Consider the following 26669-nt stretch of genomic DNA (forward strand, 5'->3'; position numbering starts at 1 on the left):
CCTACCTTGTTCTATCTTTGACACCAAGAGACACTGCCTGGGCCATAGTTGCTCAGTACATTTTTAGAGGATAAATTAATAGTTTAAAAGATACAAACATTTCTTATGAGTTTTAATTGTATTGTGAAAAATGCTTTCCAGAATAATTATTTCCTGTTTTTTACTTTTTTTAAATTAAATTTTTGGGAATCTATAATATTTTGCATGTGGTATAATATTCAAAAGGTACAAAAATCTGTACAGTAGAAAAATGTCTCCTGCTTTTATTCCTCAGCCAACAAGTTCTGCTTTCCAGAGACAACTGCTGTTACCAGTTTCTTCTGTTTACCCTTCCAGAGAATTAGTGCAGATGCAAGTGTACACACGCACAGCCTCCCCCTACATATGTAATTTGTTACACAAGTGGAAGCATACTAGATACTGCATCTTGCATTTTCACTTGATACATTTCGGTGACCTTAGCTTCCATATCTGATTGAATTTTAAAAGATTTTACCTCCTTTCTTGTTCATTTTACTCTAAGTTTTTATTGTCCAGTGGGTAAAACTTTCCTCCATGTTTTCCAGTTAAAGATATTAAGGCAGAACCTCAGCCACTTTCTCCAGCCTCCTCAAGTTATTCAGTCTCGTCTCCTCAGTCAGTGGACTCTTATTCTTCAACTCAGCATGTTCCTGTGAGTAGCCAGTCTTTTACAATGATTTTGGTTATAATGCTATCTGGAAAATATATATATGGGGGAGGCAGTTAACATTTGTTGAATACTACCATGAGTTTTATTCTCATTTAATGAGGGAACTGAGACTTAAGAAAGAGCCTGTGGGAGCTAGACAGTTATTAGTGCCTTTGGTTTTGCCCTCTTTCCCTTCTGTTGACGCCTCCATAATTTCATTGTTTCATTGCATTTAAACAGTATCCAGTATTGTTTTGTTTACTGGCTTACTGTCTTCTCCCTGCCTTTCTTTCTCCTTCCTGTTAGAATATACATTCTTTATATATGGACATAGAAGAATGTAATATGGTCAGTCTTTATATCTCTTTAGCCACAGAATCTAGAATGATTGCCTTAGTTCGGGAATGCCTACTGCTACCTTTAGAAGGGGCTATTTTTTTTTTTTTTTTACTTTGGGCTCTGGGGTACATGTGCACATCTTGCATCCTGCAGGATTGTTGCATAGGTACATACATGCCATGGTGGTTTGCTGTCTCCATCCCCCCCACCCTTTCCCCACCTACATCATGCATTTCTCCCGGTATTATCCATTTCCATCCTCCCCACCCTCCCGCTGTCCCTCCCCTCACCGAAATAAGAGAGGACACAAACAGGTGGAAAAACAGTCTATGCTCCTGGTTAGGAAGAATCAATACTGTGAAAATGGCCATACTGCCCAAAATAATTTGTAGATTCAATGCTGTCCCTATTAAGCTACTCTTGACCTTCTTCACAGAACTGGAAAAAACCACTTTAAATTTCAGATGGAACCAAAAGAGAGCCAGCATAACCAAGACAATCCTAAGCAAAAAAGAACAAAGCTAGAGGCATCACACTACCTGACTTGAAACTATACTAAAAGGCTACAGTAATCAAAACAGCATGATACTGGTACCAAAACAGATATAAACCAATGGAACAGAACAGAGACCTCAGAAGTAATGTCACACATCTACAACTATCTGATCTTTGACAAACTTGACAAAAACAAGCAATGGGGAAAGGATCTCCTGTTTAATAAATGGTGTTGGGAAAACTGGTTAGCCATATGCAGGAAACTGAAACTGGACCCCTTCTTTACACCTTATACAAAAATTAACTCCAGATGGACTGAAAATTTAAACATAAGAACTAACACCATAAAAACCCTAGAAGAAAACCTAGGCAACACCATTCAGGACATAGGCATGGGCAAAGACTTCATGACTAAAACACCAAAAGCATTGGCAACAAAAGCCAAAATAGACAAATGGGATCTAATTAAACTTAAGAGTTTCTGCACAGCAAAAATCATTAGAGTGAACCGGCAGCCAACAGAATGGGAAAAAATTTTTGCAATCTACTCATCTGACAAGGGGTAATATCCAGAATCTACAAAGAACTAAAGCAGATTTACAAGAAAAAAACAACCCCATTCCAAAGTAGGCAAAGTATATGAACAGACACTTTTCAAAAGAAGACATATATGCGGCCAAAAAACATATGAAAAAGTGCTCATCATTTGTCATTAGAGAGATACAAATCAAAACCACATTGAGATACCATCTCACACCAGTTAGAATGGTGATCATTAAAAAATCTGGAGACAACAGATGCTAGAGAGGATGTGGAGAAATGGGAACACTTTTACACTGTTGGTGGGAGTGTAAATTAGTTCAACCATTATGGAAGACAGTGTGATGATTTCTCAAGGGCTGATGTTTTTATAGAAGTACGGTAGCTCTTTAAAAATGCTTCTGCTCTGTGTCCAGACAAAAGCCCTCAGGTCAGGAAAAGGAAGTATCTGATTTAGGTACTTTTTAGAATGGGGAAAGGGAAAGTATAAAAATAAAAAAATCAAATCATATTTTAGTATATTATATGTGCTATAAGTTGTGATATCTTTGTTCCTGCAGGCTCTACATTTAGTTACTAAATCCTGGTGGTTTTATGCACATATTAATTCAAGGATTTATCTTTTCTGCCCCTGCCAGGCCATCACCATCTCACCTGAATTAAGTCAATAGGATTTTGACTGGTCTGTTAGCCTGCCAACTACTCAAACCTTTCTTAGCAGAGGAATCTTCAAAGAGAAATATTTCAGTATCACAAGCTTGACCGTATCAGTCGTTTTCTTAAAACCTTTTAATAACTTCCCAGCCCCTACAAGGATGACATTTAAATTCTCAAGAGTACTAGGCCCTCCATGATATGTCGCCCATTTACCTTTCCAGTCTCCTTTCTTGCTATCCCCACCTTGATTGAGCATTCCCCTTAGCTTGAGCCCTGTGAGAGTTCCTGCCTGAGAGCTCCTATGCACTCCACTCATTCAGCCACTGCGCCAGGCCCTGTTCCAGATGCCGGCAGTGAACAACAGCAGTGAGATCGCTGCTCTTACAGTTCTAGGTTTTTGCACATCCTCTTTCGTCTGCCTAGAGTAGCCCCATTTTTTTCTTATCTTGGAAAACTCATCTTTCAAGTCCCAGTTCAAAAATTACTTCCTTTACAAAGCTTTTCTCTGATTGCTACTATTTGTAGCTCTCTGAGGTCCCACAATTTCTCCAATGATTTAATTTTTTTAAAATCAATAATTTATTTTTGAAGTCAAAATTATATAAGATATATTCAGAAAAACCTGGTTTCTATCCTTGTCATTTCCATCCTTTTTTACACAAAAGGCAGCATAGTATATACCCTGTTCTGTACCTTGCTTTTTTAGCTTAGCAGGATAACTCTAATTTCAGAGTATATAATTTTCCCATGATGCTACATAATATTTCATTGTATGGCCATGTCATGCTTAATTCAGTGATTTCCTTATTGATAAGTATTTGTGGTATTTTTAGTCTTTTCTAGACTCAGATAACCGGTGCATAAGTCTTTTCCAGACTCAAATAAGCTGTAGTAAATAACCTAGTACATAAGTCACTTCATATTTCTGCCAGAATATTTTTGGGATATATTCCAAGAGGTGGGATTGCTGACACCAGGGTAAATACACTTGAATTTTGCTAGATATTGCCAAATTTCTCTCAACAGGGGTTATAAAATTTTACATTCTCATCAGCAGTATGTTAGGGCTCCTGTTTTCCCATCATCACGCCACAATAGATTTTATTTTATATTTCTTTTATTATAAGTATGGTTAAATATCTGTTCATATATTTTATATGCTTAAGGCCTATTTGCATTTCTTTTTTTAAAAATGAACTGTCAGTTCAAATTTTTGTTCATTTTTTAATTGAATTATATTGGTCTTCTCTTTAATATTTTAGGTGCTTTATTATATATTGGGGTTATTAGTCCTTATTTGTGGAATAAGCTGAAAATATTTTTCCCCCAATTTTTCTTTTGTCTCTTTATTTCTGGTGTTGATTTTCCCCAGGTATACAGTTTTCTATAGCCAAATTATTGATCTTTTCTTTCATTGCCTCTTTTTTCATCACTCAAAGGAAGGTTTTTACCACTCAGAGGTTAGAATTCATTCATATTTTTATTCTTTTTTTTTTTTTTTTTAGACGGAGTTTCACACTTGTTACCCAGGCTGGAGTGCAATGGCGCGATCTCGGCTCACCGCAACCTCCGCCTCCTGGGTTCAAGCAATTCTCCTGCCTCAGCCTCCCGAGTAGCTGCGACTACAGGCGCGCGCCACCATGCCCAGCTAATTTTTGTATTTTTAGTAGAGACGGGGTTTCACCATGTTGACCAGGATGGTCTCGATCTCTTGACCTCGTGATCCACCCTCCTAGGCCTCCCAAAGTGCTGGGATTATAGGCGTGAGCCACCGCGCCTGGCCCTCATATTTTTATTCTTATTTTTTGTTTATGCTAATTTTTTTGTTTGGAACAATCTCAAATTCACAAAAGTGTTGTGAGTACATTCCAAATAACTTGTTTTTCCCTTATGCACTTGAGAGTAAGTTGCTAGTCCAATGCCCTATCACTCCAATACTTTAGGGTCTACTTCCTACAAGTACAGATATTTTTTTAGATACCCATAATACAAGCACAAAATTAGAAAATAAACATTGATATGTTACTATAAGCTAACCTTCAGCTCTCATTTATATTGTGCCGGATGTCCCAGAGGTGTCCTTTAGACTATCAAAAGGATCCAGTTCAGAATCAAGCATTGCATATAGTTGTGTTGTCTTTTTAATCTTGTTCAGTATGAAACAGTTCTTCATTAATCCTTGACTTTCTTCACCTTGTCACTTTTGGGGATTAGGGGCTGATTGAAGAATATTTCTCAGTTGGGTTTTTCTGACGTTCCCTTAGGATCAGATTCAGGTTTTATATCTGTGGCAGGAATGTCACAGAAGTGCTGTGCCCCTCTCATTTACTTTTGATAACCCAATTTTGATTTTTTCTAATATTGATGATGTTCACTTTGATCACTTAATAGATGGTGTCTGCCAACCTATTCCATTGCGAAGTTGCTTTTTCTCTCTTTGCCATAAATATTTTGTGCGGAAGATACTTTAAGACTATGTAAAAATATCCTATTCCTTATAGAACTTTTTATTTGTTCACTTATTTGTTAATATCAGTATGGACTTGTCGTTTCTTATTTTATCCAACAGATTTATAATCTGTTACTATAATTATTTATTCTGATCTTACATTGTCCTGGATTTGCCAGTGAGGATCCCTTCAAACCAGTTCTTACATTCTTTTAACATGTCTCCTTTGGTCTCTGACATCTTACACCAGGCTGTCTCCCATGTGGATGCCATCTTCACTCTGTTCTGACTCCTCATGCCAGGCTGCCTGCCTTATCAGTGCCCCATCTACCCTTCTTGGACCCTGACATTCCACCAGGCTGCTTCTCTGCATGGGTGATGGTCTTGCTTTGCCTCATCTAGTGGTGTAGGATAAAATTATTCAGGAAAGAATTTTTTTTTTTCTAAGTGACTATGAATATGTATTTATCATAAGATATTCTTTTTGGTATTTAGATCTCTGATCTATTTGAGATTACCCTCGTGTATGATATGAGATACAAATCCAATTTTATGTTTTTCCAAATGAATATCAAAAGGATTATTCTAGTGCAATTTATTAAAAAGTTCATCTGATTTCAATTATATGCATGTATTTTAAATTTATGTAAATGATATTATAATAGATATCTTTGTATTATTTACTTTTAAAAATCAGCACAGTGTTTTTAGGATCAATTCCTATTGCTCTGTGTACATCAAATCTGTTGAATCTAACTCTGAACAACATTCAAGTATGTATTCACTACATTTTACTTACACCATAATGAATATTTAAGAAAATATTTCCTTGTGGACTCATGTGAAAAATCCAGTATATGCCTAGAATTGCTGGGTGGTAGAATGTGCAGGTATTTAATTTGACAGGTGCTTCCGTATTGCTCTCAAGGATCATCATAGTACTTTGTAGGCTGGCAGCAGTGCCTGAGGATCCCTGTGACTTCTCTTCTGATGCTTGGCATTGTCTGGCTTTAATTTTTGCCCCATGGCACAATGTGTTTTGTTGTTGTTTGCTTTTACTTTGTTTTATTTTCTATTTCTTTGGTTATTGTATTCAACATTTCTTTAGATTCTTAGCAGCTTTTTGCACTTTTTCCTTTATACATTGTTTCTTCCTGTCCTTTGCTCTGTGTACATCAAATCTGTTTTATCTAACTCTGTATAACATTTAAGTATACATTCACTCCATTTTACCTACACCACAGTGAATATTTTTGAAAATGTTCCCTTGCAGACCCATATGAGAAGTCCTTTAGGATACATGCCTAGAATTTCTACTCAGTTGTTGTCTTCTTGTTTATTTGCAGGAATTCCTCGTATATTTGAAATAGTAAACTCTTGTTGGATTTAGACATTGCTACATCTTTTCCCTTTCTGTTACCTATTAACTTTATAGTCTTTATTAGGTATAAATAGTTAATTTTGAATTACTTAGGCTTCGCTTTTTTTTCTTTTCCTTTATGGTTTATTTTTGAAGTTGTTAAGAAGTCCTTGTGTGTTTTTAGGTCACAAAGATATTCTCCTTCATTTTCTTCTGTTAACTACATGGTTTACCATTCACATTTAGGTTTCTTAATACTCTTAGAGTTCACTTTAATACGTGGTGTTAGGTAGGGATCTATCATTAGGTAGGGATCTTGTTTTAATTTTCTCCATAGAAGTGAACCACTTTTCCTAACCGTATTATCTTTATAATCATTCGTAATCCTTCTATTCAGCAATCTTTGTGTACCTCTCTGTTTACTCAGAGCTTCTATGCCTCGGTTCAGTTGTGTGGTTTTCTTCATATAGATCCTGCACATTCTTTAGAAAATTTCTAGGTATTTCGTAACTGTTACTACCGTTGTGAGTGAAATACTTATTTATTTGTTTTATTTAAAAATCTTTTTTATTTGTAATTCTTTTGGGTACATAGTAGGTATATGTATTTGTGGGGTGCATGAGATGTTTTGACACGGCATGCAATGTGAACTAATTAGATCATGGAAATGGGGTATCCATCCCCTGAAGAATATATGTGTTATAAACAATCCATCCAGTTACACTCTTTTAGTTATTTTAAAATGTACAGTTAAGCTCTCATTGAGTATAGTCACCCTACTGTGCCATTGAAGAGTATGTCTTATTCTTTCTCCTTTTTTTTTTGAGACAGAGTCTTGCTCTGTCACCCAGGGTGGAATGCAGTGGCACCATGTCAGCTCACTGCAACCTCCGCCTCCCAGGTTCAAGCAATTCCCTGCCTCAGCCTCCCAAGTAGCTGGGATTACAGGTGCCTGCTACCATGCTTGGCTAATTTTTGTGTTTTTAGTAGAGACAGGGTTTCACCATCTTGGCCAGGCTGGTCTTGAACTCCTGACCTTGTGAGATACCCACCTTGGCCTCCCAAAGTGCTGGGATTACAGGCATGAGCTACCGTGCCCAGCTCCTTTTTTTTTTTTTAACCCATTAACCATCCTCCTCTCACTACCAGCTTCTCACTACCCTTCTCAGCATCTGGTAACCATCCTTCTACTCTGTGTTCATGATTTCAGTTGTTTTGGGTTTTAGGTCCCACAAATAAGTGAGAACATGTGATGTTTGTCTTTCTGTGCCTGGCTCGAAATATTTATTTTTTATTATGTTTTCTAAGTGAGTATTAATACAGTATTTTCGAGGTCAGATTTTTTTTCAGTGGATTGTTACAAGTGCTTCTAGTACATAGCATATTACCTTGCTAAAAGGCACTCTTTTTTGTTTTAATGTTTTTTAAAATTTCCTTTTTTTAGTGTAATTATACTAGAATTACAGAAAAAGCAGGTATCTTTTTTTATCTTGGCTTTAATAGTAATACATTCAGCATTGGCTTTGGCTGTATAATTACTCATAGCTTTTTAATATTAAGAAAATAGGGCCGGGCGCGGTGGCTCACCCCTGTAATCCCAGCACTTTGGGAGGCCGAGGCGGGTGGATCACGAGGTCAAGAGATCAAGACCATCCTGGTCAACATGGTGAAACCCCGTCTCTACTAAAAATAACAAAAAATTAGCTGGGCATGGTGGCGCGTGCCTGTAATCCCAGCTACTCAGGAGGCTGAGGCAGAATAGTCCCCTCCCATGTTCTCTTGTTCTCTTTGGTTTCTTGGAAATATATTTTAATACACTCTACATATTGCTCAGCATACGTGCTGAGTAGGTGTAAGGATGAATGAAGATGCAGTTCTCACTCTCACCAGTGAGACTGAGCGTCTCTTTCTCTCATATCCTCTCAGGTTGTTTTTAATTTTTCTTGTGATTAAAAAAAAACTTTAAATTTGCCTTGGCTACCATTTGCATTTCCTTTTCAGTGAAATGGCTGTTCCTGCCCTTTGCTTGTTTTTCACATTTTCTCCCAATATCTATCTTTTATTTAGAGTCTAGTTTTTATTGTTAAATATTTTAATTATTATTTGTTCAAATCTATTTTTTTCTTCCTTTATGGCTTCTGGGTGTTTTGATATAAGAGGGTCTGCAACATCCTGAGAGTAAGCAAGTATTCTCTTAAATTTTCTTTTTATATTATAATGTTATAGATTATTTTGAAGATGGTATGAAGCAGAGATTATGTCTGTTGCCTGATCATACATGCCATCTTTTCGTTCTGAATTGAATTGCTACTTTTATCCTATGTTTTTTTTTATTCTAACAAAATGAGACAGATTCACTGAGTATTAAAAGACTTCGGGAAAATTCGAGTGTTATATCTATGTATCTCAATCACTATGAATTCACTCACTAAATTAAAGAAAATAGCACTGCTGGCTGGGCAGGGTGGCTAATATCTGTAATCCTAGCACTTTGGAAGGCCAAGGTGGGCAGATCACATGAGGTCAGGAGTTCGAGAGCAGCCCGGCCAACATGGTGAAAGCTGGGTGTGGTGGCACATGCCTGTAGTCCTAGTTACTCGGGAGGCTGAGGCAGGAGAATCACTTGAACCTGGGAGGCAGAGGTTGCAGTGAGCTGAGATTGCATCACTGCACTCCAGCTTGGGCAAGAGAGCGAGACTGTGTTTCAAAAAAAAAAAAAGAGCACTGCTCCATTCATGCATTTTTCTTTTACAACATTTAGAACAAAGGCAGTATTGCAAAATAGAAAAGGATAAAAATAAAATTATTTTGCTTTTGATATTCTTTTAAGACTAAAAGAGATTATGGGGAAAGGATATTGGCATTTTAACTGAAACCTTACAGTGATACCGAATGTGTGACTAGGAACCAAGTTTGTGTGTGTGTGTGTGTGTGTGTGTGTGTGTGTAGTTTCTGCAAAGAAAGGTAGAAACAAATTGACTAGAAACCAAGTTTGTGTGTGTGTGTGTGTGTGTGTGTGTGTAGTTTGTGCAAAGAAATGTAGAAACAATTGTATCTTTAACAGGATAGCATAGACTTACTCTGCATTTTGAGTTATTTTTCCTTTGCTATCGATGGCTTATGCTGATAGTCACTTGGTACTTAATATATAGATAGAGTTTCGAGTATCCCTTTCCCTTGAAGTTACCTTGAAGTGTTTTTCTGTTTATATATGGGTCTCCTCTCTTTCTGTGTAATTTGCTGCTTAAGGATTGTACTCATCAATTTTTGTTTTTATTTTGCTACAGGAGGAGTTGGATTTGTCTTCTGCTTCTCAGATGTCTCCCCTTTCCTTGTATGGTGAGAGCTCTAATAGTCCCTCTTCAGCAGAGCCACTGAAGGAAGATAAGCCTGTCACTAGTCCTAGGAACAAGACTGGTATTACTCTGTCTCCTAACTTTTGTTATTTCTATTTCAGATTGAGTTTAGGTTCAATTTCTTTAAAAGAAAATGCTGGATTAAATATATGTTTATTAAGCTGGCTATTTTGTTTGTTGTGAGTGATTACTGTGGAGAGGAAAGGGGAGAATAATCTTTGGTTGTCTCTGTCTTTTTAGGTGAAAGATACTTTAAAATAGACTCAGATCCCATCATTTTAAGGAGAGATTTCAAAGTTTCAGTTAAAGATAACTGAATGGAGGGCCATTCAGCTATGATGTTTGTTACCTCATTAATCTCTGGGCTTATTCTGTGATTTTTAGCAATTCTCCTTTACCAGTTAGTGTGTCCCATTCCCTAAACTGCAGCTTGGTTATAAAAGAAGGTAACAGTTTAAGTACTTTTCTTCAGTTCATTCAGGTATATGTATAGTAGCTATGCTTAAACTCCAGTTAAAGATTGTTACTCAGAAGTTAAGATAATGTGTAGAGAAAGGTGTGTGATAGAATCTGGTTTTTAGGGCTTGCGTAATTACCTTCAAGTTGACTTATGTTTTGTCTGGTTTTTCTCCAGAAAATGGACTGACTCCAAAGAAAAAAATTCAGGTGAATTCAAAACCTTCGATTCAGCCCAAGCCTTTATTGCTTCCAGCAGCACCCAAGACTCAAACAAACTCCAGTGTTCCAGCAAAAACCATCATTATTCAGACAGTACCAACGCTTATGCCGTTGGCAAAGCAGCAGCCAATTATCAGTTTACAACCTGCACCCACTAAAGGTACCTGAGCAGAATTTAAGGCCGTGTATGTTTATCTGGAGGGCAGTAAGGATTGTGTCATATGATTTGTTTTAATTTGGGTTGTAATTTCTGAGCACATGCTGTACGTCAGGAATGTCTTTAATTCTGAGAAAGTTGCAGAGATGACTAATGTGTGCTTCCTGTCATAACAAGGGAGATAGCTCTCCAGACCAGTTACATCTGATGGTTATTTTGAAAATCTGGGATACTTTCTTGGTGCCATTTTATTCTGGTGGATAAAATACAGAAATACACACATTTTTAGCTAGTTGAAGGCAGAGTTCAGGTCAGCCAGATTTTTGTGGCTGTGAACTTCTTCTATTTTTAAGGAGTGTTTAAAATAATAGGATCCATTTCAGGTGTGTTATAGCAATAGAATCAAGCCCTTAACTCTGAGGGGGCTGCATGATTTGGTAAACAGGATATTGACTTGGTCATTACAAGGAGACCTGAGCTCTGCTTTCATTTAGCTAAGAATTTGTGCATTTCTGTATTTTATCCACCAGATGGCATCATAGACTTGTGATTCTACAAGAGGTTTAGGTCATTATTGAAAGAAGTTCAAGTCTGAGGATTTGGTACTATTAAGATATGGGAGTCATTTGCATATGGAGATCTCTTAGGTAGATTGGTCATCATTGTACTCATACTGATATCTGCATACCTTGAATATAAGAAAACTTGTGTAGCATTCTTCTCTCTCGATTTGGTTTGTTGGCACCAAATATGACTAGGCGACAATAGGCTATGGGTTGTAAATAAACACCAGTGTTACGTTTGCTTTTATGACTATATCTCTAATTGTGAATAGTTAGCTCATTTTTTTGGGGCATAGTTTTAATGAGGGTAAATTTGATAAATTAAATTTCCAGATACTCTTAGCTTTGCTCTATTACATGGTCATAGACAATATGCCGTTGATAAAAAGAAGACCTAGATGAGAGAATGGAAGATCAGTGAAAATTCATCAATAAATCCCACCAAAAACAAACAAACAAAAAAATGGTTTGAAATTCTTGCCCTCTCAGTACAGAGTCAAAACTGCTGCCTTTTGCATTTGAAAAGTAGTAATCCTATAGAATAGGTAGTCTTGTGATTTATAAATGTGTATTGAGGGTTCATGAACTCCTTGAAATAAAATGCAGGATTTAATGTATATTCATATGTGGATTATTCTAGGGATAGTCTCCAAAACCTTCATTAGGATCTTATAAGGATCTGCGCCTTCCCAAAGGCTAAGAATTTAAACTAATGAAGAACCTCATTATAGTTCCCATAAACTATTAAAATACACCTATACAAAAAGTCTGTTATTAATATATGACTAGTGGGTAAAGCAGGGTTATTCCTAGAATTTGCCCTTAGCAGATCATTGACTATGTTTGAGTGAGGGAAGATCTTTCCTATAGTAAGAAGACAGACTGTTCTTTTCTGAGCAGTTTATCAGTTATGGAAACTTGAATTACACATTATTTGAAATTTCAGTACTTTCCTAAAGACTATACTTATTTTTTTGTTCCCATGTGCTAATATGAGGAACAGCACCTTGTCTTTTTTTGTGGGAGTGGGGGGATGGAATCTCTCTCTATCACCAGGCTGGAGTACAGTGGCGTGATCTTAGCTCACTTGAATCTCTGCCTCCTGGGTTCAAGCGATTCTCCTACCTCAGCCTCCCAAGTAGCTGGGACAACAGGCACGTACCACCACGCCCAGCTGATTTTTTTTTCTTTTTTTTTTTGAGACGGAGTTTCGCTCTTGTTACCCAGGCTGGAGTGCAATGGCGCGATCTCGGCTAACGCAACCTCTGGGTTCAGGCGATTCTCCTGCCTCAGCCTCCTGAGTAGCTGGGATTACAGGCACGCGCCACCATGCCCAGCTAATTTGTTTTTTTTGTATTTTTCGTAGAGACAGGGTTTTACCATTTTGACCAGGGTGGTCTTGATCTCTTGACCTCGTGATCCATTGAAAAAGAAGAGGTAATTGCCACAGGATTAAGACTGAGATTCTCTAGCTTGGAGTGTAAAACTCATCACAATTTGGCTCTAGTTTAGTTTTTTAGTTTTTTTTTTTTTTTTAATACAGACACCGTTTCACTATATTGCTCACTCTGATCTGGAACTCCTGGGCTCAAGGGATCTACCCAACCTTGATCTCCCAGAGCTCTGGGATTAAGGCATGAGCCACCATGCCTGGCCTTCTATTTTAGTTTTTTAACTTTATAGTACTCTTTTCTATAAATCCCTTCTTCTAGCTCAGCTAATCTGGCATTGCCCTTTGAATTCTCTTGTTTTTCCTAGTTTTTTTTGGTCACCATTTTCTACGAACCAGCAACAACTTATGCCTGCTTCTACTTCTCAGTTCTCCATGTCCTTTAAGACTGTTTTGAGTAGGGTAGACCGGAGATAATGAAAGCCTGAAATACCAATGCAAGTAGAGAGCCAGGATGGAGAGTAGAGATATTAGAAGTGTAGAATTATAGAGATTGGTAATTGGATTGGATCCAGCCTCCATAGAGACTGGATCATGTGGAAGGATAGAGAGGAAGGTATCTAGGATGACTTCCATTTTTCTATCTTGGGGCTTTTTGGGTAGATGATGGTGAATATTTTTGAAATGGGAGATAGAGGTAAAATACGTTGCCCAGATCTCTCTGCTGATAAGAAATGAAGCCAGAACTTGAGCCCAGGTGGACTGGCCCAAAGTCTATGTAAATAACCACTATACTGTATTGCCTTAAAAAAAAATGACAAGATGTAGTCCTGGCTCTCAAGAATTCTACAGTTTAATTGGGGAATTAAATTTACATAAACAGTTAAATAACAGTCACGGTGATAACTAGTAAATTAATAACTCATGCAGTATCCTTATGGAAGCCATTACACAGAAAAGGAGATTAATAACAATAATAATTGCGTGTAAGTTCTTACTATGTACCAGAAACTTTTCTAAGTGCTTAAACTCATTATCTTATTTAATCCTTATGTCAACTCTGTGATGATAGGTTCTAATATCTCCATTTTACAGATGAGAAAACTAAGCACAGATTATGTGCCCAAAGTCACACAGCTGTGCTATTTCAGGCAAAGTAGGCATTCAATAAATGTTTGATACATAGTTTGAAATCATTGAAGAAAGTTGAAAAGCAAGAAGTATCAAAATCAGTGAGTCACACACATATAGTCAAAAAATATATGGCATTGAATCCAGCCGTGCTTCATTAAGGGGAATTTGCATGTAATGTTGGATTTTGAGTATGCTGAAATGGATAAACAGCCTTTGGAATGTCCTTTTTACCTGTTTCCACACTAGGAGCAGTGGTAACTATGTTCAGCTGCTATTTAAGGCCCCAAACAATTCTTTGCATTGTAGTTCATGGTCTGGTCAGCATTTAGCATGTTACCATGAGAGTTTTTGTTCCTTCACTTGAATGTATTATAGTAGAAATTTAGTTGTTTCCCCTCATTCTGTCTTGAACCCAAATATGCCTAGAATATTTAGGGACCCCAGATTTAGATGCGGGGTAATTTGAGATAGTTGGGTACTCTGGAATGAAAAGGCTTGATGTACAATAATGGAAAAAAAAGAGGAAGCAGCAGTGGCTTGGTAGTAGGACTCAAGCCACAGTTGGTACACAGGCTTTGCCTTGGTATTCTTCCATCTCCTTCTTTCTGTGATGAAGTTCTCTCAGCAAGGAGACAGTGATAATTACACAATTGGCCGTACAAATTTGGATTATTTTTCTTAATTAGTTTACAAAATATTAGAAAGCCCTCTGTACATGTTATCTGCCAGGGATTTAAATCTGTAACTGTAGTTAGAAATAGGATTATTTCTTATAAGTTACTTAATTCTTTTTTTTTTTCCAATATGAATTTTTATTTAAAAAAAAAATTTTTTTTTTTTTTTTAATTTTTTATTGGATTTTAGGTTTTGGGGTACATGAGCAGAGCATGCAAGACAGTTGCATGGGAACACACATGGCAGTGTGCTTTTCTTTCCTTCTCCCCTACACCCACATTTGGCATTTCTCCCCAGGCTATCCCTCCCCACCTCCCCCTCCCACTGGGCCATCCCCTTTTCCCCCCAATAGACCCCAGTGTTTAGTACTCCCCTTTCTGTGTCCATGTGTTCTCATTTTTCATCACCCGCCTATGAGTGAGAATATGCGGTGTTTCATTTTCTGTTCTTGTGTCAGTTTGCTGAGGATGACGTTCTCCAGATTCATCCATGTCCCTACAAACGACACAAACTCATCATTTCTGATTGCTGCATAATATTCCATGGTGTATATGTGCCACATTTTTCCAATCCAGTCTATTATCAATGGGCATTTGGGTTGATTCCAGGTCTTTGCTATTGTAAACAGTGCTGCAATGAACATTCGTGTACATGTGTCCTTATAGTACAACGATTTATAGTCTTTTGGATATATACCCAGTAATGGGATTGCTGGGTCAAATGGAATTTCTATTTCTAAGGCCTTGAGGAATCGCCACACTGTCTTCCACAATGGTTGAACTAATTTACACTCCCACCAACAGTGTAAAAGTGTTCCTTTTTCTCCACATCCTCTCCAGCATCTGTTGTCTCCAGATTTTTTAATGATCGCCATTCTAACTGGCGTGAGATGGTATCTCAATGTGGTTTTGATTTGCATCTCTCTGATGACCAGTGACGATGAGCATTTTTTCATATGATTGTTGGCCTCATATATGTCTTCTTTCGTAAAGTGTCTGTTCATATCCTTTGCCCACTTTTGAATGGGCTTGTTTGTTTTTTTCCTGTAAATCCGTTTGAGTTCTTTGTAAATTCTGGATATCAGCCCTTTGTCAGATGGGTAGACTGCAAAAATTTTTTCCCATTCTGTTGGTTGCCGATCCACTCTAGTGACTGTTTCTTTTGCCGTGCAGAAGCTGTGGAGTTTCATTAGGTCCCATTTGTCTATTTTGGCTTTTGTTGCCAATGCTTTTGGTGTTTTGTTCATGAAGTCCTTGCCTACTCCTATGTCCTGGATAGTTTTGCCTAGATTTCCTTCTAGGGTTTTTATCGTGCCAGGTCTTATGTTTAAGTCTTTAATCCATCTGGAGTTAATTTTAGTGTAAGGTGTCAGGAAGGAGTCCAGTTTCTGCTTTCTGCACATGGCTAGCCAGTTTTCCCAACACCATTTGTTAAACAGGGAATCCTTTCCCCCTTGCTTGTTTTTGTCAGGTTTATCAAAGATTGTATAGTTGTAGATATGTTGTGTTGCCTCCGGTGCCTCTGTTTTGTTCCATTGGTCTATATCTCTATTTTGGTACCAGTACCATGCTGTTTTGATTACTGTAGCCTTGTAGTATAGTTTGAAATCCGGTAGTGTGATGCCCCCCGCTGTGTTCTTTTTGTTTAGAATTGACTTGGCTATGCGGGCTCTCTTTTGGTTCCATATGAAGTTCATGGTGGTTTTTTCCAGTTCTGTGAAGAAAGTCAATGGTAGCTTGATGGGGATAGCGTTGATTCTGTAAATTACTTTGGGCAGTATAGCCATTTTCACAATATTAATTCTTCCTAACCATGAACATGGAATGTTTCTCCATCTGTTTGTGTCCTCTCTGATTTCGTTGAGCAGTGGTTTGTAGTTCTCCTTGAAGAGGTCCCTTACGTTCCTTGTGAGTTGTATTCCAAGGTATTTTATTCTTTTTGTAGCAATTGTGAATGGCAGTTCGTTCTTGATTTGGCTTTCTTTAAGTCTGTTATTGGTGTAGACGAATGCTTGTGATTTTTGCACATTGATTTTATATCCTGAGACTTTGCTGAAGTTGCTTATCAGTTTCAGGAGTTTTTGGGCTGAGGTGATGGGGTCTTCTAGGTATACTATCATGTCGTCTGTCAATAGAGACAATTTGGCTTCCACCTTTCCTATTTGAATACCCTTTATTTCTTTTTCTTGCCTGATTGCTCTGGCTAGAACTTCCAGAACTATATTGAATAGGAGTGGTGAAAGAGGGCATCCTTGTCTAGTGCCAGATTTCAAAGGGAATGCTTCCAGTTTTTGCCCATTCAGTATGATATTGGCTGTTGGTTTGTCATAAATAGCTTTTATTACTTTGAGATACGTTCCATCGATACCGAGTTTATTGAGGGATTTTAGCATAAAGGGCTGTTGAATTTTGTCAAATGCCTTCTCTGCGTCAATTGAGATAATCATGTGGTTTTTGTTTTTGGTTCTGTTTATGTGGTGAATTAGATTTATAGACTTGCGTATGTTGAACCAGCCTTGCATCCCCAGGATGAATCCTACTTGATCATGGTGAATAAGTTTTTTGATTTGCTGTTGCATTCGGCTTGCCAATATTTTATTGAAGATTTTTGCATCTGTGTTCATCATGAATATTGGCCTGAAGTTTTCTTTTCTTGTTGGGTCTCTGCCGGGTTTTGGTATCAGAATGATGTTGGTCTCGTAAAATGATTTGGGAAGTATTCCCCCTTTTTGGATTGTTTGAAATAGTTTTAGAAGGAATGGTACCAGCTCCTCTTTGTGTGTCTGGTAGAATTCGGCTGTGAACCCGTCTGGACCTGGGCTTTTTTTGTGTGGTAGGCTCTTAATTGCTGCCTCGATTTCTGACCTTGTTATTGGTCTATTCATAGTTTCAGCTTCCTCCTGGTTTAGGCTTGGGAGGACACAGGAGTCCAGGAATTTATCCATTTCTTCCAGGTTTACTAGTTTATGTGCATAGAGTTGTTTGTAATATTCTCTGATGATGGTTTGAATTTCTGTGGAATCTGTGGTGATTTCCCCTTTATCATTTTGTATTGCATCTATTTGGTTGTTCTCTCTTTTATTTTTAATCAATCTGGCTAGTGGTCTGTCTATTTTGTTGATCTTTTCAAAAAACCAGCTCTTGGATTTATTGATTTTTTGAAGGGTTTTTCGTGTCTCAATCTCCTTCAGTTCAGCTCTGATCTTAGTTATTTCTTGTCTTCTGCTGGGTTTTGAGTTTTTTTGATCTTGCTCCTCTAGCTCTTTCAATTTTGACGGTAGGGTGTCAATTTTGGATCTCTCCATTCTCCTCATATGGGCACTTATTGCTATATACTTTCCTCTAGAGACTGCTTTAAATGTGTCCCAGAGGTTCTGGCATGTTGTGTCTTCGTTCTCATTGGTTTTGAAGAACTTCTTTATTTCTTCCTTCATTTCATTGTTTACCCAGTCAACATTCAAGAGCCAGTTGTTCAGTTTCCATGAAGCTGTGCGGTTCTGGGTTGGTTTCTGTATTCTGAGTTCTAACTTGATTGCACTATGGTCTGAGAGGCTGTTTGTTATGATTTCAGTTTTGCATTTGTTGAGCAGTGCTTTCCTTCCAATTATGTGGTCAATTTTAGAGTAGGTGTGATGTGGTGCTGAGAAGAATTTATATTCTGTGGATTTGGGGTGGAGAGTTCTGTAAATGTCTATCAGGTTTGCTTGCTCCAGGTCTGAGTTCAAGCCCTGGATATCCTTGTTGATTTTCTGTCTGGTTGATCTGTCTAATATTGCCAGTGGAGTGTTAAAGTCTCCCACTATTATTGTGTGGGAGTCTAAGTCTCTTTGTAAGTCATTAAGAACTTGCCTTATGTATCTGGGTGCTCCTGCATTGGGTCCATATATGTTTAGGATCGTTAGCTCTTCTTGTTGTATCGATCCTTTTACCATTATGTAATGGCCTTCTTTGTCTCTTTTGATCTTTGTTGCTTTAAAGTCTATTTTATCAGAGATGAGAATTGCAACTCCTGCTTTTTTTTGCTTTCCATTTGCTTGGTAAATCTTCCTCCATCCCTTTATTTTGAGCCTTTGTGTATCCTTGCATGTGAGATGGGTTTCCTGGATACAGCACACGGATGGGTTTTGGATTTTTATCCAATTTGCCAGTCTGTGTCTTTTGATTGGTGCATTTAGTCCATTTACATTTAGGGTTAATATTGTTATGTGTGAATTTGATACTGCCATTTTGATGCTAAGTGGCTGTTTTGCCTGTTAGTTGTTGTAGATTCTTCATTATGTTGATGCTCTTTAGCATTTAGTGTGATTTTGGAATGGCTGGTACTGGTTGTTCCTTTCTATGTGTAGTGCCTCTTTCAGGAGCTCTTGTAAAGCAGGCCTGGTGGTGACAAAATCTCTGAGTACTTGCTTTTTTGCAAAGGATTTTTCCTTCACTTCTGAAGCTCAGTTTGGCTGGATATGAGATTCTGGGTTGAAAGTTCTTTTCTTTAAGAATGTTGAATATTGGCCCCCACTCTCTTCTGGCTTGTAGTGTTTCTGCTGAGAGATCTGCTGTGAGTCTGATGGGCTTCCCTTTGTGGGTAACTCGACCTTTCTCTCTGGCTGCCCTTAGTATTTTCTCCTTTATTTCAACCTTGTTGAATCTGACGATTATGTGCCTTGGGGTTGCTCTTCTTGCAGAATATCTTTGTGGTGTTCTCTGTATTTCCTGCATTTGAGTGTTGGCCTGTCTTGCTAGGTGGGGGAAGTTTTCCTGGATGATGTCCTGAAGAGTATTTTCCAGCTTGGATTCATTCTCTTCGTCCCCTTCTGGTACACCTATCAAACGAAGGTTAGGTCTTTTCACATAGTCCCACATTTCTTGGAGACTTTGTTCATTCCTTTTTGCGCTTTTTTCTCTGATCTTGGTTTCTCGTTTTATTTCATTGAGTTGGTCTTCAACTTCAGATATTCTTTCTTCTGCTTGGTCAATTCGGCTATCGAAACTTGTGCATGCTTCGCGAAGTTCTCGTATTGTGTTTTTCAGCTCCTTTAATTCATTCATATTCCTCTCTGAGTTATCCATTCTTGTTATCATTTCCTCATATCTTTTTTTAAGTTCCTTAGTTTCTTTGCATTGATTTAATACATGTTCTTTTAGCTCACAAAAGTTTCTCATTATCTACCTTCTGAAGTCTAATTCCGTCATTTCATCACAGTCATTCTCCGTCCAGCTTTGTTCCCTTGCTGGTGAGGAGTTTTGGTCCTTTCTAGGAGGCGAGGTGTTCTGGTTTGGGTGTTTTCCTCCTTTTTTCGCTGGTTTCTTCCCATCTTTGTGGGTTTATCCACTTGTCGTCTGCGTAGTTGCTGACTTTTCGATTGGGTCTCTGAGTGGACACCCAGATTGTTGATGATGAAGTATTTCTGTTACTTGGTTTTCCTTCTACCAGCCTAGCCCCTTCGCTGTACGACTGCTGAGGTCCACTCCAGGTCCTGCTTGTCTGGGGTGCACCTCTAGCAGCTGCGGCACAGTGAGGGATGCTACCCGTTTCTTTTTCTGCTATCTTTGTCCCAGGATGATGCCTGCCAAATGTCAGTCTTTTGGATATAGAGGGGCCAGGGAGCTGCTTGAGGAGACAGTCAGTACTTTTTAGGAGCTCAATTGCTGAGCTGTGAGCTCTGTTGTTCATTCAGGGCTGTTAGGCTGCTATGTTTGATTCTGCTGCAACAGAGCTCATTAAAAAAACCCTTTTTTTCTCAAATGCTCTGTGTTGGAGGGTTCGGGCTTTATTTTTCGATGTCCGTTGAGGTGTCCTGCCCAGCTAGGAGGTAGACTAGCCACTGTTTGCCTGCTGAGGCTCCGCCCTGCTGTTGTGTGATTCGCCCTGTTCCTGAAGGCTCTGCTGTGGTCTCCGCCACGCCCTGCGGCGGAGTCTCTTCATTGTAGCGTGTTGCCCCGGCAATGGCAGGCTGCGTCAGCAGTGGGCGTGTATCTCAGTAGGGACGGGTTGCCTCGGCAACGGGAGGCTGCGTCAGCAGTGGGCGTGTATCTCAGTAGGGACGGGTTGCCTCGGCAACGGCTGGCTGTGTCAGCAGTGGGCGTGTATCTCAGTTGGGGCGGGTTGCCTCGGTAGTGGTGGACGCCCCTCCCCCACAGAGCGTCTCGGACCGTTTGCTCGGGATAGTTTGAAATCGCAGTTTTGTTCGTCCCACTGGGTACCCCGAACGCTCTGTCCCTGCAATCCCCTGGGCTGGGCTACTGTCCAAGTCTCGATCAGTCTCAAGTCCGGCCCTCTCAAGTCTCAGGTTGCCGGTTCAACAGGGCACCCGGACAAGCGCGCCCTGTGGGGATTGCTGGGTAGGGCCGGCCGCCGCTGCCCCTGCTGCCGGCTTTGCCAGGCAGACGTACTGCCTGGCGTCCCGTGTCTTTTTTATACTTGGTAGTTTCCCCGTTCTGTGGGCAACAAAGATCAGTCTGGAAATGCCGCTCCGACTCACCTCTTTGTGGATTCAACGAGAGCTCCAATCCTGGGTTGTTCTCACAGCGCCATCTTGAGTCCTCCGACCCAATATCAAGTTACTTAATTCTTTATGTTTACACCTCTTCTGTCTTCTTTTTAAAAAAGTATTATACTTTAAGTTCTGGCTTACATGTGCAGAATGGATAGGTTTGTTACAAAAGTATACATGTACCATGGTGGTTTGTTTCACCCATTTACCTGTCTATATTAGGTATTTCTCCTAATGCTCTTCCTTCCCTAGCTCTGCACCCCTTGACAGGCCCCAGTATGTGATGTTACCCTCCCTGTGTCCATGTGTTCTCATTGTTCAGCTGCCGCTTATGAGTGAGAAAATGTGGTGTTTGATTTTCTCTTCCGGTGTTAGTTTGCTGAGAATTATGGTTTCTGGCTTCATCCATGTGCCTGCAAAGGATATGAACTCATACTTTTTTATGTCCGCATAGTATTCCATGGTGTATATGTGCCACATTTTCTTTATCCAGTCCATCATTGATGGGCATTTGGGTTGGTTCCAAGTCTTTGCTATTGTGAATAGTGCTGCAATAAACATATGTGTATATGTGTCTTTATAGTAGAATGATTTATAATCCTTTGGGTATATACCCAGTAATGGGATTGCTGAGTCAAATGGTATTTCCGGTTCTAGGTCCTTGAGGAATCGCCACACTGTCTGCTACAATGCTTAAACTGATTTATGCTCCCACCAACATGTAAAAGCGTTCCTGTTTCTCCATATTCTCTTCAGCATCTGTTGTTTCTTAACTTTTTAATGTTCGCCATTCTAACTAGTGTGAGATGGTATCTCACTGTGGTTTTGATTTGCATTTCTCTAATGACCAGTGATGATGAGGTTTTTTTTTTACACGTTTGTTTGCTGCATAAATGTCTTCTTTTGAGAAGTGTCTGTTCATATCCTTTGCCCACTTTTTAATTTCATATCTAGCCAAACTAGGCTTCATAAGTGAGGGAGAAATAAAATCCTTTACAGACAAGGAAATGCTGAGAGATTTTGTCACCACCAGGCCTGTCTTACGAGAGCTCCTGAAGGAAGCACTAAATATGGAAAGGAAAAACTGGTACCAGCTACTGAAAAATACTAAATTGTAAAGACCATTGGCACTATGAAGAAACTGTATCAACTAATGAGCAAAATGACCAGCTAGCATCATAATACAGAATCAAATTAACACATAACAATATTAACCTTAAATATAAACATGCTAGGCCAGGTGCGGTGGCTCACACCTGTAATCACAGCACTTTGGACGGCTGTGGTGGGCAGATCACGAGGTCAAGAGATCGAGACCATCCTGGCCAACATGGTGAAACCCTGTCTCTACTAAAAATACAAAAATTAGATGGGTGTGGTGTTACGCGCCTGTAGTCTCAGCTACTCAGGAGTCTGAGGCAGGAGAATTACTTGAACCCAGGAAGTGGAGGTTGCAGTGAGCTGAGATGGTGCCACTGCACTCTAGCCTGGCAACAGAGTGAGACTGTGTCTCTCTCTCTATATATATATATATATATTTTTTTTCGTGTGTATGTGTGTGGGCTTAAATGCCCCAATTAAAAGACACAGGCTGGCAAATTGGATAGTTAAGACCCATCTGTGTGTTGTATTCAGGAGACCCATCTCATGTGCAGAGACACACATGGGATCAAGGAATGAAAATTTGCTTTTACCAAGCGAATGAAAAGCAGAAAAAAGCAGGGGTTGCAATCCTAGTCTCTGATTAAACAGACTTTAAACAAACAAAGACCAAAAAAGACAAAGAAAGGTATTACATAATGGTAAAGGGATCAATGCAACAAGAAGAGCTAACTATCCTAAATATATATGCATTCAATACAGGAGCACCCAGATTCGTAAAGCAAGTTTTTAGAGACTTACAAAGAGACTTAGACTCCCAAACAATAATAGTGGGAGATTTTAACACCTCACTGTCAGTATTAGATCAGTGAGACAGAAAATTAACAAGTATATCCAGGACTTGAACTCAGCTCTGGACCAAGCAGACCTAATAGACATCTACAGAACTCTCCACCCCAAATCAACAGAATATACATTCTTCTTAGCACCACATCACACTTATTATAAAATTGACCGCATAATTGGAAGTAAAACACTCTTCAGCAAATGCAAAAGAATGGAAATCATAACAAATAGTCTCTTAGACCACAGTGTAATTAAGAAACTCACTTAAAACCACACAACTACGTGGAAACGGAACAGCCTGCTCCTGAATGACTACTGGATAAATAACAGAATTAAGGCAAAAATAAATAAGTTCTTTGAAACCAATGAGAACAAAGAGACAGTGTACCAGAATCTGTGGGACACAGCTAAAGCAGGGTTTAGAGGGAAATTTATAGCACTAAATGCCCACAGCAGAAAGCAGAAAAGGTCTACAGTTGACGCCTTAACTTCACAATTAAAAGAACTAGAGAAGCAAGAGCAAACAAAAAAGGTAGCAGAAGACAAGAAATATCTTGTCTTTAAAATAGTCCCAAAGTTCCCTGAACAGTGTTTAATTTTTGGGAGGGGGTCTTTTAATCATGATTTTTAAACTTAGAGGATATAGAACATTGCTTCCTATAATACTGTTCTCAAAGTATTGGTTTAAGTCAGTGGTTCTCGTTGTAGACTGTGGACCCTGGGGCATGGATGATGGGCGTGGCAGCCTTATGGCATTCTGCAAAGCATCTGTAAATCCATTCTTGAAGCAAGCATTTTCTGTAGACCAAATAAATAATTTGTTTCATTTATCTTTGTAAAGCTCTTCAAATTTTTATAGCTATCCTTCTGATTAATAAATAAACTCCAAGTTTATTTTAAATCTTCACTAAATTCTTAGCAGCCTTTTTTCATCATATGTTTTCTCAACCCACAGAAACCGAAAGGACAACCTTGACGATTTTAGGTGACCGTGATATAAGTTTATATTAAAAGAGAGCTCTTGTATTCAGGAACCTTTGGGCAGAGACTATGGGTTTTCTAGGCATTGAATTATATAATCTGTGAAGAGAGATACTGTGACTTCCTCTCTTCCTATTTGGTTGCCTTTTATTTCTTTCTCTTGCCTGATTGCTCTGGCTATGACTTGGGCACTTGGGAACCCTTGATTTTTTACATTATCATGAATATATATTTTCCTAGTGCCAGATTGACTAATTTCTTATTGTTATTAAAACCCAATACTTGGTCATATGTAGTTTATGTGTTACTTATTTTTATTTGCATGTTTGGCTTAAGCATATTTATATCTGCTAATGAGTAATTTCTCCATTTTGTAAGTTTTTACTTCATAAAAGAACCAAGTCCACCTCAACAAATTAGGCATCAAAGGAACATACCTCAAAATAAGAACCATCCATGACAAGACTACAGCCAACATCATAGTGAATGGACAAGAGCTGGAAGCATTCCCTTTGAGAACCAGAACAAGACAAAGATGCCACTCTCTCCACTCATATTCAACATGGTGCTGGAATTTGTAGCCAGAGCACTCAGGCAAGAGAAAGAAATAAAAGGCATCCAAGTAGGAAGAGAGGAAGTCAAACTATCTCTCTTTACAGATGATATGATTCTATACCTAGAAAACCCATAGTCTCTGGCCAAGGCTCCTAAATATGATAAGCAACTTCAGCAAAGTTTTAGAATTCAAAATCAATGTAAAAAATTAGCAATGCTTCTATACCTCAGTAACGTCCAAACTGAGAGCCAAATCAAGAATGCAATCTTTTTTTTTTTTTTTGAGACGGAGTTTCGCTCTTGTTACCCAGGCTGGAGTGCAATGGCGTGATCTTGGCTCACCGCAACCTCTGCCTCCTGGGTTCAGGCAATTCTCCTGCCTCGGCCTCCTGAGTAGCTGGGATTACAGGCACATGCCGTGCCCAGCTAATTTTTTGTATTTTTAGTAGAGACAGGGTTTCACCATGTTGACCCGGATGGTCTCAATCTCCTGACCTCGTGATCCACCCGCCTCGGCCTCCCAAAGTGCTGGGATTATAGGCGTGAGCCACCGCGCCTGGCCAAGAATGCAATCTTATTCACAATAGCCAGAAAAGGAATAATGTACCTAGGAATACAGCAGGCTGGGGAGGTGAAAGATCTCTACAGTGAGAATTACAAAACACTGCTGAAAGAAATCAGAGATGACAGAAACAAATGGAAAAACATTCCATGCTCATGGATAGGAATAATCAATATTGTTAAAATGTCCATACTGCTCAAAGCAATTTACAGATTTAATGCTATTCCTATCAAACTATGAATGACATTTTTTTCACACAATTAGAAAAAACTATTCTAAAGTTCACATGAAACCAAAAAAGAGAAAAGGGAATGCTTTTCTCTTTTATACATTAGTGGTGGGAATGTAAATTGGTTTAGCCACTGAATGCAGTTTGGAGATTTCTCAAAGAACCTAAAGCAGTACTACCATTTGACCCAGCAGTCCCTTTACTGCTTGTATTCCCAAGGGGAAATATAAAGACACACACGCATACATATGTTCATCACAGACCTATTTGCAATAGCAACCTAGATGCCTATCAGTGGTGAACTGGATATAGAAAATGTGGTACATATGCACCATTCAATACTACACACCCATAAAAAAGAAGGAAATCATGTTCTTTGCAGCAACATGGATGGAGCTGGAGGTTATTATCCTAAGTAATTAGTGTAGGCTAATTAATGTGGGAACAGAAAACCAAGTAGAGCGTGTTCTCTCTTTTAAGTGGGAGCTATACATTGAGTACAAATAGACACAAAAAGGGAACAATAGATAACAGGGGCTACGTGAGGGTGCGGATTGAAAAATTACTTGTTGGGTACTGTGCTCATTACCTGAGTGATGAAATAATCTATACACCAAACACCTGTGACATGCAGTTTGCCCATATAACAAACCTGCATGTGTACCCCCGAACCTAAAATAAAAGTTGGTGGGAAAACTAAGTCCAAGAGGAAATGAGAAGGTAAAAATGTGTAATCATTTATGCCCAAGTGTTAATGCATTGTATCTACTCCAAATCTATGAAGTTATTTTTAGATCTTCTTACTTATCTGGGGTGAAATGCTATTTATTGAATTCCGCTACTTTCAGTGTGTTTTTGAGGCCATGTGAAACAAAGACTTTGCTTTTGTAAGTGATTTCTTTAGCCAAGACAGATGTTCTTGACAAACAGGTGTTCTGAAGCATTATTTTGATTTTTAGTTTTCCCCAATCCTTTGAAATACTGAGCTGAGTTTCACATGGGTCAACCTGTCTGCAAGTATAATGCTTTTTTTCTTAAACAAATGACAAATTTATATGGTGTTTTAGTTGCCAGTTATTTTAGTACCTTCATTTTGTTAGATAGGCTCAAGCAGCTGTGGATGTTAGGCAAGGTTTTCAACACCTTGTAAAAATCTGGCCAGATCTGAAAGGAAACACTTAGCAGGCAAGTAAAATTTTTAATAGATCAGTGTTATGAGTTGTATAAGTCTTTAGGTTAATGGCACAGATTGAGTATCCCTTAAATGAAATGCTTGGAACCATAAGTGTTTTGGATTTTGGGTACTTTTGGATTTTAGAATATTTGCATATATATAATGAGATATCTTGGGGACAGAACCCAGGTCTAACATGATTTTTTTTTATGTTTCATGTATATCTTATATACATAGCCTGAAGGTAATTTTATATGGTATTTTCAATAAG

At 38.7% G+C, this 26669-nt stretch overlaps 1 protein-coding gene across 6 annotated transcripts in view; it reads left to right on the plus strand.

Moving 5' to 3' along the window:
- Nucleotides 1–26669, plus strand: part of ATF6 (activating transcription factor 6) — a 203088-nt gene that overhangs the window by 17927 nt on the left and 158492 nt on the right. For 4 of the 6 annotated variants that reach the window (XM_035279979.3, XM_035279980.3, XM_035279982.3 and 1 more), the window contains exons 4-6: nucleotides 567–673; nucleotides 9798–9927; nucleotides 10501–10704. In XM_035279979.3, the coding sequence (XP_035135870.1) occupies nucleotides 567–673; nucleotides 9798–9927; nucleotides 10501–10704 (441 nt within the window). The remainder of the gene's footprint in view (nucleotides 1–566; nucleotides 674–9797; nucleotides 9928–10500; nucleotides 10705–26669) is intronic. The other 2 variants (XM_078356143.1, XM_078356144.1) reach the window with 1 other exon arrangement.

The sequence above is a fragment of the Callithrix jacchus genome, chromosome 18, assembly GCF_049354715.1.
Source record: "Callithrix jacchus isolate 240 chromosome 18, calJac240_pri, whole genome shotgun sequence".
NCBI classification, from domain to species: Eukaryota; Metazoa; Chordata; class Mammalia; order Primates; family Cebidae; genus Callithrix; species Callithrix jacchus.